Below are 12,204 nucleotides of genomic sequence, written 5' to 3'. Positions count from 1 at the left end.
TGTTTGTGATATAGGCGTATGCCTCGCGACGTTGTTCTGTGATGTTTGTGATTTGTTGCATTTCATCAGTGTCTCATGATTTGCATGTTTTAGCGACGGCCTGGATTGGCAAACAGCGACGAAGGCTTATGCCTGTTTTGATGCCTTTATTACCTGGCAATTGGCGATGGGGGCTGAAGCCCTGGGTACCACATGCATGTGCATTTGTTAGAGTCACATTTCATTTGTGTGATTATGATGTTATGTGGTTTGATGTGTGAATTTATGTGACTTGTTGGGAACTTTGAATATGATCTTATGTGAGATATTGTGATTTGTGTTGTTGATTGAAACAGTGAAGTAAACTAGACGGTAACGATTATACCGCAAGGCGATAATTATTATAACTTGAACCTGAATATACTGTTTATCATCACCCTGTTTATCTTGTTTGATATCTCACCCTTTTCTTTTGTTTCGCCGTTACCTTTATACTGGTAACGTGCAGGTGATAGCTTGATGAAGAATTAGACGCTGTGAGTTGAGTCGGTGGTCGCTCTGATACGTAGCACTCGGGGGGATAAATGCGTGTTTTAATTATTTGTTACTTGCTAAATTTTTAGTGATGTTTTATTGTTGAATTGTAGCCTAAAGCTTATGATTAAATTGAAAATTATGAAGTTTTGTGAATCCGCTGCGAGATTAAATAATTTTGTTTAATGAAGTGATTTCGAGGATTAAATTAAATGTTATAATTGTTCGTTTTAATTATATGTGCTATGTATCTGTGATGAAGGCATGAACACCGAAAATGATTTAAATGACGAAATGTGACATCTCAATTGTTGATAAATTTTTTGAATAACTCTGATTTTTCATTATAATTATCGAATAATTTATCGGGTAGAATTGGGGTGTTACATAAGTGGTATCAGAGCAGGTCGGTCCGTCCGGCCAAGTTGTCTAATGTTGTTTATTCCTCTGTACGCGACAAGTGTGTGAAACACTTTCAGTACTTGTTGCTTTATGGATGTTGCAGGAATTAGTTTGAGCGAAGTGGGGGAGAAGCTGTGCTTCTCGGATATGTTCAGTTGTAGGATGTTGGTGTGCTGGTGGTGGTGACGGTGCAAGTCTTATCGAAGTTTGGTGTTTCCCGAATTATAAGGTAACAAGGATAATTATTATAAGATGGAGTTTAGTAAGTTATTACATTCTGTGTTGTTAATGGACTAAGAAGTTATTATTTGAGTAGCTATTGTGTAAGCTGTCGACGAAGGAACAATGATTAGAGTGACGAATTGTTGTAGATCTGGTTTTGGATTATTAGTAAGTAATTATAAGTGTTGTTTAAGTTGTTGAGAATGCGAAGAATAGGATTTCAAGGATAAGAAGTGTTGATGAAAGCAAAAAGGAATTTTGATTAGATATTATCACGTGATGTGTAGTAGTATGTAGCTGCAAGACGTTGGTGTTAGCGTGTTCAGATGATTTTGGGAAATTGTTGAAGTATCGTACTTTTAGTAAGTGTAAGTTTAGAGGAACACTGTTGCAGTTAGTAATGATGGTTATACTCCAGTACGATTGTCGGATATCTATTGACAAATTGAGGACTTGATCACCCTTAATCTCTTGTTAATAGAAGACGGAATTGTATTGGATGTTATGTACGTATCTTGCTATCTTAATGATGTTCAAAGTGATGGATGCTAAAGAAATTATGAAACTTGGTTGAAGTTTTTGCGAACCGTATAAGTTGATAGGAACTTGATGAGGACGGTGAATTAAGATGGATCATCAGAGTGACGCCGCTGAAGCGGGATGTGACGTTGAAAGGGGTTGTGTTGCATAGATTTTCGAGGACGAAAATATTCTAAGTGGGGGAGAGTTGTAATGCCCCAAATTTAATTATTTATTTAATTAAATTATTAAGAATTTATTTATTGGAATTGTCGAAGTTGGGAATTTATCGAAATTAATCTAAGGGACGTAAATGGACTATTATATCGTTTGAGCGGCTGAATTGAAAGTCGGATTAAATTAGTTGGTTTAATCAGAAAATAAATTTTAGAAGTAATATGATTATCATTGGACATTATTTAATTAATGTAGTTGGGTTTGTCGGTAGTGGGTGAAATAGCAATAAGAAGGTATGAGTATTAGGCCCAATGAATTAATAATATTATTATTATTATTAGTTAAGTGGAATAAAAGAAAAAGAAATAGGTTTTGTTGTGGTACGTAGAGAAACAATACAAGGGTTTGGAAGCTCGGTGGTTGGAAAAGGGATACGAGAGCTGTGTCGGGAAGGAGAAACCGGAAGGATTACGCGAAGCCGGAAATTAGAATTCGACCGGAAGTTGTAGAGCGGACTCCGAATACAAGGTAAGGGTGGGGTTCTTGCTCTATAAACGGGGATATGATGGACCGTATGTTGGGTTTAGGGCATTAATATTGTCTCTGTGTGTTGGTATGATTTTGGCGTCGGTATTGTTATTGTGTGAAGTTTTCTGTGAACCGTTTATGAAGATTGGTTGCTTTGTGAATATTTGTTGATTTTGTGTTGCCTGTGAGTTGGAATGAATTAAATTTATATTTCATGATAAATTTGTATATTTTGTATTGTGAATTGGTTTGGTGACGCTGCGATGATAAATTTCCTGGAATTGAAATTTGTTTTTAGTTGAAAACTGATACCAAAGTTAAAAATTGAGTCTGAAAAGAAAAAGAATTGGGCCCTAAATTATGAGGACGGGCGGCCCATGTGCAGGGGACAGGCGCCCTTAGTGGGACGGGGGCCACACCTTTGAGGACGGGCGCCCCAGTTTGGTGGAATTGGAGACGATTGAGAATAAAGAGTAGCAGTTATTGTAGCACTGTGAATATATATTGTGTATCGCTTGCCCATGTTTGGAAACCAAACAAACTATGTCAATTGTTAATTAGACAATGTCTATTCTAGATATAAGAAAATTCATTAATTGTTTTATTCTTGTACGGTGTATGTATTGAACCCAAAGTAGTGAAAGTGGTAAACTAAAGATAAAAGGAATAACATAAATTGGCTTGGAGGTAGTTTTACGTAAGTCTATATATCAAATCAATTTTTAGTGAATGCTTATCTATTTAATTATTTATTTCAAGTGTGTTAATATATTAATTTGTTTGTATAAATAATAATAATAATAATAATAATAATAATATTAATAATTTAATGTTAGTAGTGTAATATTTTCTTTTAGGAGTTTTGAGTTAGAGATGAATATTTGTATTATTTGGTTAATTTAAACTATCTTCAACAGTGTTGTTAGAATTGTCAATAGGGTTGTCAGAGTTGCTTTCGAGTTGTTTAGAGTAAAATATGATAAACTATAGATTAAAATTGAAGGTATTTGACCCTTTAGAGTTGTTTTATTATTACTTGAGTCAGACTATTAGTCAATTTGATGCATAACAGTTACCCTTATATATAATAAGAATTGTCAGTAGGGTATTTTTGGGCACTTTAGAGCTGTATGAATTATTGTAGAGTTGTTTAGAGTCCCTTCAAAACTCTGTCGAATTATAATTATATATTATTATAATTTTTTTTGAGTTAATAATATAGAAGGAGTTAATGAAAATAACAGTAGCACTTTGTTGCCCATCAGTGTAGTGACCAATTTCGTAACAGAGACATTATATAAATAGAAAAGGAATATAATAATAGACAAAAAAATATATAGCGAGTTGAATAATATTAGGAGTGTTCGGGAATAATCCGATAACTGTTGTGCTTGCGGTGTTTTGGTAATGTTGCCACGTGACGTATTTTTGTGAGTTTTGTGAAGTATGGCAATGTTTGCGTGAATTATCTGTGATGAATTATTGTTGTTGATTTGTCGTGTGATATATTGCGATGTTGCGACGAGTTTTTGTGAATTATTGCGAAGTACAGGATTTAAGGCGACGATTGTTTATCAATAACTTTTAATATATTTTGGCGATGTAGGCGAATGCCTTTGTGACGATGTTTGGCGACGTGTTTGTGATATAGGCGTATGCCTCGCGACGTTGTTCTGTGATGTTTGTGGTTTGTTGCATTTCATCAGTGTCTCATGATTTGCATGTTTTAGCGACGGCCTGGATTGGCAAACAGCGACGAAGGCTTATGCCTGTTTTGATGCCTTTATTACCTGGCAATTGGCGATGGGGGCTGAAGCCCTGGGTACCACATGCATGTGCATTTGTTAGAGTCACATTTCATTTGTGTGATTATGATGTTATGTGGTTTGATGTGTGAATTTATGTGACTTGTTGGGAACTTTGAATATGATCTTATGTGAGATATTGTGATTTGTGTTGTTGATTGAAACAGTGAAGTAAACTAGACGGTAACGATTATACCGCAAGGCGATAATTATTATAACTTGAACCTGAATATACTGTTTATCATCACCCTGTTTATCTTGTTTGATATCTCACCTTTTTCTTTTGTTTCGCCGTTACCTTTATACTGGTAACGTGCAGGTGATAGCTTGATGAAGAATTAGACGCTGTGAGTTGAGTCGGTGGTCGCTCTGATACGTAGCACTCGGGGGGATAAATGCGTGTTTTAATTATTTGTTACTTGCTAAATTTTTAGTGATGTTTTATTGTTGAATTGTAGCCTAAAGCTTATGATTAAATTGAATATTATAAAGTTTTGTGAATCCGCTGCGAGATTAAATAATTTTGTTTAATGAAGTGATTTCGAGGATTAAATTAAATGTTATAATTGTTCGTTTTAATTATATGTGCTATGTATCTGTGATGAAGGCATGAACACCGAAAATGATTTAAATGACGAAATGTGACATCTCAATTGTTGATAAATTTTTTGAATAACTCTGATTTTTCATTATAATTATCGAATAATTTATCGGGTAGAATTGGGGTGTTACACTTAGCACTTTATTTTTTACTGCAGAATATTTTGTCAATTACATGTTTCGATGATGAACAACAAACATAAATTAAAAATAACGAAAAATAAAAACCTAGACACTACCAGATGATTCCGGACATTTTATCATCTTGATTATGTCATCGAAAGATCTCAAAATCTTCGCATCAAACTCAATCGGCTCCTTTAGTTATCCTACGACGAAATGATTTCAACATGGCAGTCACATCTTCATCAGTATTCAACTTAACAAGGTTGTATTTCACCTTGCCATTAGTATAAATTCAATCTTCACGAAACTCGATCTTTCTCACCCTTCTATTATTGTTATCAGGAAGCAATTCATTTAACATGTCTGTCAAGTTGGCGAGAGATGTGGTGCCATCCAGAATCTTGAACTCAACAGGAGGATTGTCTCCGTTAAAATACACTTCTGCCTTAATCAGAAATCGAAAGAGGCATTTTGAGATGTTTCTCTAAAGAACATATGTCCCCTATTTATTCAACTTTGGTTTCATTATAGACCATACAAAACTGTCGGTGCAATCACAATCCTACAAAATTATTGGTAAAATCCTGATCATTGAAAAATTTCTTGGTACATACAATACCGAAAATCTCAATTTATGCTAAATTTCTGGTATGAAATTGCACATTTTGAAATTTTCGAATCACATTGCAATTTATCGAAAATTTTAATTAACTATCAGAAATTTCATGCATATCGAAAATTTTAAAAATCTTACCCGAAATTTCGTTCGACATTTTATTCTTTTTATAATCAGAGGAATTTTTGACATTATGAAAATAGCAAGAGATGTCAAATTCAAATTTTAGGGCGACAAATTAAATTTTCCAAGTTAAAACCTCAGTTGAACAAACTAGATTTTTAAGCCAAATTTTACTTGACAAACTTACCGATGGCGCATTTTTTTTTTTGGGTTTAAGGCGAGCGGCTGTTGTCACCACTCACCGGTAGTCTTCATGTCAAAAAGAAAGATATTATAATTTTATTGTATTTTTAATATTTAATTATTAATTCCTTTATATTATTAATTAATTAATACCTTTATATAACTTTGAAACGGATTCTAGTGGCTGTGTGTGACTCACTGACTTGTGTGTTATTTCTCTTCTCATCTGCCTACAGTGAAAATTAGCACAACAGAATTCGCCATTGTTACGTTCCAATTCTTCATTACCAACTACAAATGTAAGTATCAATCAAACTCATTACTATCTCTCTTACATTCATTCATTCATTCAATGTGATTCATGTTTGAAATTTCACACACACAGGGAACAACAACAAGAAGGAAGTGGTTCGAATTTGAAGCCAATGGACGCTGAGCAATTGAGAGAGCAAGCTCATAAAATGGTTGACTTCATTGCTGATTACTACAAAACCATCGAAAATTTCCCAGTTCTCAGCCAAGTTCAGGTTACCTTTTCATTTCATCTAATTCATTCATATTTCTCAATAATATTAATAACCTGTTTTCATCTCATTGCAGCCAGGTTATCTTGGAAAGCTTCTACCAGATTCTGCTCCTACATGCCCCGAATCATTGCAACATGTTTTGAATGGTTTCATTACTTTACTTTTTGTGTTATTGTTTTTCATACTTTTTGTTAAGATGATACTGAAAGTGTTTTCTGTTTGTTGTTGTAGATGTACAGGAGAAGATACTACCAGGGGTCACACATTGGCAAAGCCCTAATTATTTTGCGTATTTTCCTTCCAATAGTAGTATTGCTGGTTTTTTAGGAGAGATGCTTAGTGCTGGTCTCAACATTGTGGGGTTTAGCTGGATAAGTTCTCCGGCTGCAACTGAACTCGAGACCATTGTTCTCGACTGGCTCGCCAAGGCTCTCCTTCTGCCTCATGATTTCTTTTCAACTGGTAAGGAATTGTGTGGCTATTTCTATGAGTTTTGATGAGGTTGCAAAATCTTGCTTGAGATTTCACTAGACCGCACCTTGAATGAATTTGGATTGTATGATATACAATGTAAGCCAGTGAGTCATGGATGTGTGACTGTATTGTAGGGCAAGGGGGTGGAGTTATACAGGGAACAGCAAGTGAAGCTGTGCTGGTTGTATTGTTGGCTGCTCGTGACAAGATCCTTCGGACACTTGGAAGGAGTGCTCTTCCTAAGCTTGTAACTTATGGATCTGACCAGACACACTCCGCTTTACAAAAAGCCTGCCAGGTATGGTTTGTGATACTTCAATTGAAAATGTTATGATTTATTATTGGGATTCAAGTGTGAGTGGTTAAGTCCCACATCGACTAGAAATGAAGGAAATGTTGGGATATAACGAAGATGTCCCATACACCCATTGCCTTAAAGTTTTTGGTGGATATGTGGTGTCAAGGTCTCTCAGATATTCCCATTAAAATGCCACATGTGGTAAACAAGCTATCTTATACTCATCGGATTAGTCTTTGTGTTGCTTGGTTGCATCTTTTAAAGGTTGCATTACTATAAAATAAATCATTTTACTGATTAATTTATAAATTAATGATCTTTTGCTTTCCATTGGCAGATAGGAGGAATTGATCCAGAGCTTTGTAGGTTGCTTAAAACTGATTCTTCCACAAACTTTGCGCTTTCCCCTGATGTACTTTCTGAAGCAATTTCAAATGACATTGCCAGTGGTCTTATACCATTTTTCCTATGTGCTAATGTAAGATTAAAGTCTTCTTATATTAGTTTGTAATGAATTACTCTGCCATGCATTACATACTTAATTGTCCAGCTTTGTTTCTATGTGTGTATGCGCGCGCATTACTTTATCTTACTAGTATGTCGGGTATGCAAATTAGAAAGTGATCAGCTTATCCAGTCATTGAGTCAATGGATAATATATCCTTCTTTGTGCTGTTATAAGAGCTCTGTTCTTTATTGTTCGTTGCTGGTACACATGTTTCTTTCCAATAACAACCTTAGTCTCATGAAACTATACTTTTCTAAATCTGAAATTGTGCATGCAAGGAGATTTTTTGTTGAATATTTTGCATGATGGTTTTTATGTAAAGTAGATATTAAATCTGAAGATTGAATAAATGGATGATAAACATGAGAAACTTTACCAACCTAGACTCTATGATCGGTACTAATACTCATTCTGTACTTCTTGTTAACGAATGGAGATGTATCTTATTATTCACATCAAGTTGTTTCAGCTGTTAAGTTTTCGCATTGACTGCATACACTATTTATGCATGCAGGTTGGTACTACTTCATCAACAGCTGTTGATCCTCTACCTGCATTGGCAAAAGTCACTAGGGTAATGTATTTGATTTAATTGATAATCTTGCTAATATAATAATTGATGCATTGTAGTGAGGATACTAAAGCCAAAGTTCAAATAGTTAAAAGGAGTATATGACTCTTAAGAAACTAGGAAGTCGGCTGGTTAGATTAAAATCAGAAGTGATTATTCAGTAACTTAGAAACGGAACGAGATAACAAAATATTTGGAACATAAAAAATAAACATTATAGACATGGATTTGCCAACTGTTAGACTAAGCCGTTTCTTGGATTTCCATCTAACAGTTAAGCTTTTGCAAGATTGCCTATGAAATTAGTAATATAAAATTGATAAGTGTTTTGAGTGCATCTTGGAGAGCGATATAATCTGATAACACTTGGTTATGGGTGTCTTATTGGCAGCCCAACAACATTTGGTTTCATGTGGATGCTGCTTATGCTGGAAGTGCTTGTATATGTCCAGAATACCGCCACTTCATTGATGGGGTTGAAGAAGCTGATTCATTTAACATGAATGCACATAAATGGTTCCTTACTAACTTTGATTGTTCCCTACTTTGGGTTAAGGTATCCATAACACTCTTTCTCAATGTCCCTTCTAAAATTTTATTTGAAATATTTCCACTTTTCTTTATGAACAAGAATGAAAATAAGTAAAATTGATGATATGTTGGTACAGGAGAGGAGTGCTCTGATTCAGTCGCTGTCTACAAATCCCGAATTTCTGAAAAATAAGGTGGGTTTTCTCTTTACATGCTTGTAAATATATTGAGGAAAATGTTGCAGCTTAAGTCCTTGTCTAATTTATGGTATTGAACTTTCAGGCCTCTGAAGGTAACATGGTTATAGATTACAAAGACTGGCAAATTCCTCTTGGGCGTCGCTTTAGGTGAGTCTTTTGAAACCTTTCGTTTGGATATTAACAGATATACATGTTTGTATGTGGTGTAAAAATATCTCTCCTTCTGGCAACTTGAATTATTTTTGTAGAGAGGGTTTTTTAATTCATTTAGCCAACCACACTTAGTTGGAAAATGCTTGGTCGATGTTGTTTGGGAATTTTAATACATTTCAGCATCTGCTCATAAGTATATTAGCATTATTCATGCATTGGAACTCCTAATCCATTTTGACGTGCCCATGATTTGTAATGTAATCTTGCCGTTTAACCTACACTGGGATCCAGATCATTAAAACTTTGGATGGTGTTGCGACTCTATGGATTGGAAGGCCTGCAAACTCACATAAGAAGCCATATTGCAATGGCAGCTTATTTTGAGGAGCTTGTTGTTCAAGACACAAGATTCAAGGTATTCTTCACTCTAAGGCAACTTGCAGTATGCGTTATATGAAAAACTGCAACCTCGTATTAGAGTTGTGCTCTACATTATTTGTTTTGAAGTCAAAACATGCATTTCCAAATAATTCATATCTTAACTACTGTATTTGATTCTCTATATGTCTTAAGAAACATTTGCAACAAATTTACATACACAGGTCGTTACGCCTCGAACATTCTCTTTAGTTTGTTTTCGGCTTTTGCCTCCCCCGGACTCTGAAGATAATGGCAATAAACTGAACCATGATCTACTCGACTTAGTAAACTCAACAGGAAGTGTTTTCATAACACACACGGTATGCATAAATTATCTTCAGGGTTTTGTTTTCTTTAGTACCTATGTAATATGTTCTTCTCCGTTGATGATAAACAATATGCGCAGGCTCTATCAGGTGAGTACGTTCTACGTTTTGCAGTAGGAGCGCCGTTGACAGAAGTGAGGCATGTCAAAGCTGCGTGGCAGATTTTGCAAGAAAAAGCTACTGCTCTATTAGAGAGCTTATAGGATGAATCTGCTCTCGAGACATCCACTATTTCATTTTGAGCCATCCTTGCTGCTCAAAGGAAGACGTGCTCCTTTACTTATTTGTGGAACGTGTACAATATGGTGGCAGTTAATCAATCATATAGGCATAGTTAATTGATTAGAAGATTGTCTAGGAACATTAAATTGATTACGAACTCACATTAATCAATTTTGAGCTCCCGGTCCAGATATTGATTCATCATTGCCAATGACAATAAAGTGAATAAACATACTCCACCAAGTTTGTAAATATTGATTATTTGATTTTAAACAGTCAATAAAGCTGTTTCTTTTGTGTTAAAATATGTTATATTGCTTCTTAGACTTGAGAATTCATAGATATTATGTGCTTGGTCCTTGCAACTATTTGAAAGTACTAGAGTAATGCTAGTGAGATCTATAGAATATGTTAAGATCTAAAAAGTTAGAGTGATGAAATGAAAGTTTTATTTATTTAGTGGTTTTACAATGATTGATGACTGTGATGATATCTTTGGCTAAGCCACATCAGTTGCCTCCATCTAAGGCAGGTTTAGATCACACAATCCCTCTTAAGGAAGGTATTGAGGCCTTCAACTTAAGACCCTACATGTATTTTTTTTTTATTCAGCACATATTATCCTTTTGCTTCCCTTACAATGTTGGTTAGGAAAAATGATGGCTCTTGGCGCATGTATGTGAGTTTCAAGAGATTGAATCAAGCCAGAGTTAAGGATCAATTTCCTATATGCCATTATTGATTTACTGGATGAGTTAGGGGTGCATCTATTTTTTTCAATCTAGACTTGAGGTCTTGACACCCCAAGTCCTCAATGCTTAAGTTGAGGAACTTAAAACTGCACTTAAACTCATAAGTTATTTGAGTCTTTAGTCATGCCTCTTGCCTTTATCAATGCTGGAACTTCTTTTCAAACATTTATGAGTCACGTGTTTCAACCTTTTCTATTGAAATTTTCTTTGAAAATCTCTTAATTTACACTCGTTCCTGTTTAATTATAAACTTGTTTTGACCCAATGGACTAATAAAGACGTAGGCCCATTTTGATTTAGTGGTATAGGTTAAAGAAAATTTTAGAGAAGTGTAGATTAGATCAGTGGAGTCATAATAATAAATGTAAATAGAAGAGAGAGGTGTGTAGAATTTTCTCTCTCTCTCTCTCTCACTCTCTCGATATGTCTAGAATACTCTAGGTGTATGTAGAAATTTCTCTTATAGCATATGAATAGGGGAAATTTTATCACTTGTAAATCAAGCAACTAGATGCAAGTAAACTAGTAAAATATTCGCTCAAACAATAGAAATTAGCATTCTATCAAATAGTCTCCCCCTCCCAATTTCCCATAAAATTTCACCATAGCGTTTTCATTTTTCAACAAAGTGGCATCAGAGCTTAGGTTTTGATAAGAGCTCCCTCTATGGTCATGGACTGATGGTGAACAATGGAGCAACATCCTTCCAAGTTTCACTTCTCAAAGAAAGTACTTATGATAATTGGTGTATCAAAGTAAAGGCTTTTCTTGGAGCACATGATGTCGGGGAGGTTGTTGAGAAAATGTATAAGGAATCACGAGATGAGGATTCCGTAACTCAAGCACAAAAGGATATTTTTAAAGGATTAGAGAGAGAGAGAGAGAGAGAGAGAGAGAGAGAGAGAGAGAGAGAGAGAGAGAGAGAGAGAGAGAGAGAGAGAGAGAGAGAGAGAGAGAGAGAGAGAGAGAGAGAGGAGAGAGAGAGAGAGAGAGAGAGAGAGAGAGAGAAGCTCTTTTCCTTATCTACTAGACATTGGATGAAGATGAGTTTGAGAAAATATCAAATGCAAGATTCGTGAAAGGGGCTTGGGAGAAGCTCCAAACATCTTGCAAAGGTGAAAACAAAATAAAGAGGGCGTGTCTCCATACTTTAAGGATGAGTTTGAATCCTTCCATATGATAGAGCCAAAGTCTATTTCCGAATATTTTTCAAGAGTTACTATTTCAAATCAACTAAAGAAATGATGAAAAGTTAGAAGATGTGAGAATTATGGAGAATATACTCCGCTCATTAGACCTCATATTTGAGTATATCATTGTGACAATCGAGGAAACAAAAGATTTAAAGGCTATGCCAATAGAGCAACTTCAAGGATCGTTACTCGCTTATGAGGACAATCACATGAAA

At 35.1% G+C, this 12,204-nt stretch overlaps 1 protein-coding gene across 1 annotated transcript; it reads left to right on the top strand.

The window, feature by feature from the left end:
- The first annotated feature begins 5,991 nt into the window (after window positions 1-5,991).
- LOC131622290 (tyrosine decarboxylase 2-like) lies at window positions 5,992-10,349 on the top strand. Its single transcript, XM_058893314.1, has 13 exons — window positions 5,992-6,113; window positions 6,200-6,341; window positions 6,415-6,487; window positions 6,573-6,803; window positions 6,950-7,113; window positions 7,451-7,591; window positions 8,136-8,195; window positions 8,584-8,748; window positions 8,861-8,917; window positions 9,006-9,070; window positions 9,368-9,491; window positions 9,679-9,816; window positions 9,903-10,349. Coding segments are annotated over exons 1-13 (1,485 nt in total). The 5' UTR covers window positions 5,992-6,111; the 3' UTR covers window positions 10,026-10,349.
- The last annotated feature ends 1,855 nt before the right edge of the window (window positions 10,350-12,204 follow it).

The sequence above is a fragment of the Vicia villosa genome, unplaced genomic scaffold (assembly GCF_029867415.1).
Source record: "Vicia villosa cultivar HV-30 ecotype Madison, WI unplaced genomic scaffold, Vvil1.0 ctg.000029F_1_1_1, whole genome shotgun sequence".
In the NCBI taxonomy this organism is placed as follows: Eukaryota; Viridiplantae; Streptophyta; class Magnoliopsida; order Fabales; family Fabaceae; genus Vicia; species Vicia villosa.
The sequence above is the reverse complement of the archived record's forward strand: the minus strand, read 5'-3'. Positions and strand labels throughout refer to the sequence as shown.

Excerpts from the sequence above, each read along its gene's own strand:
- LOC131622290 (XM_058893314.1), top strand. Across the intron at positions 7,114-7,450 it reads CTTTACAAAAAGCCTGCCAG|ATAGGAGGAATTGATCCAGA; the intron begins GTATGGTTTGTG and ends TTCCATTGGCAG. Across the intron at positions 9,492-9,678 it reads TTCAAGACACAAGATTCAAG|GTCGTTACGCCTCGAACATT; the intron begins GTATTCTTCACT and ends TTACATACACAG.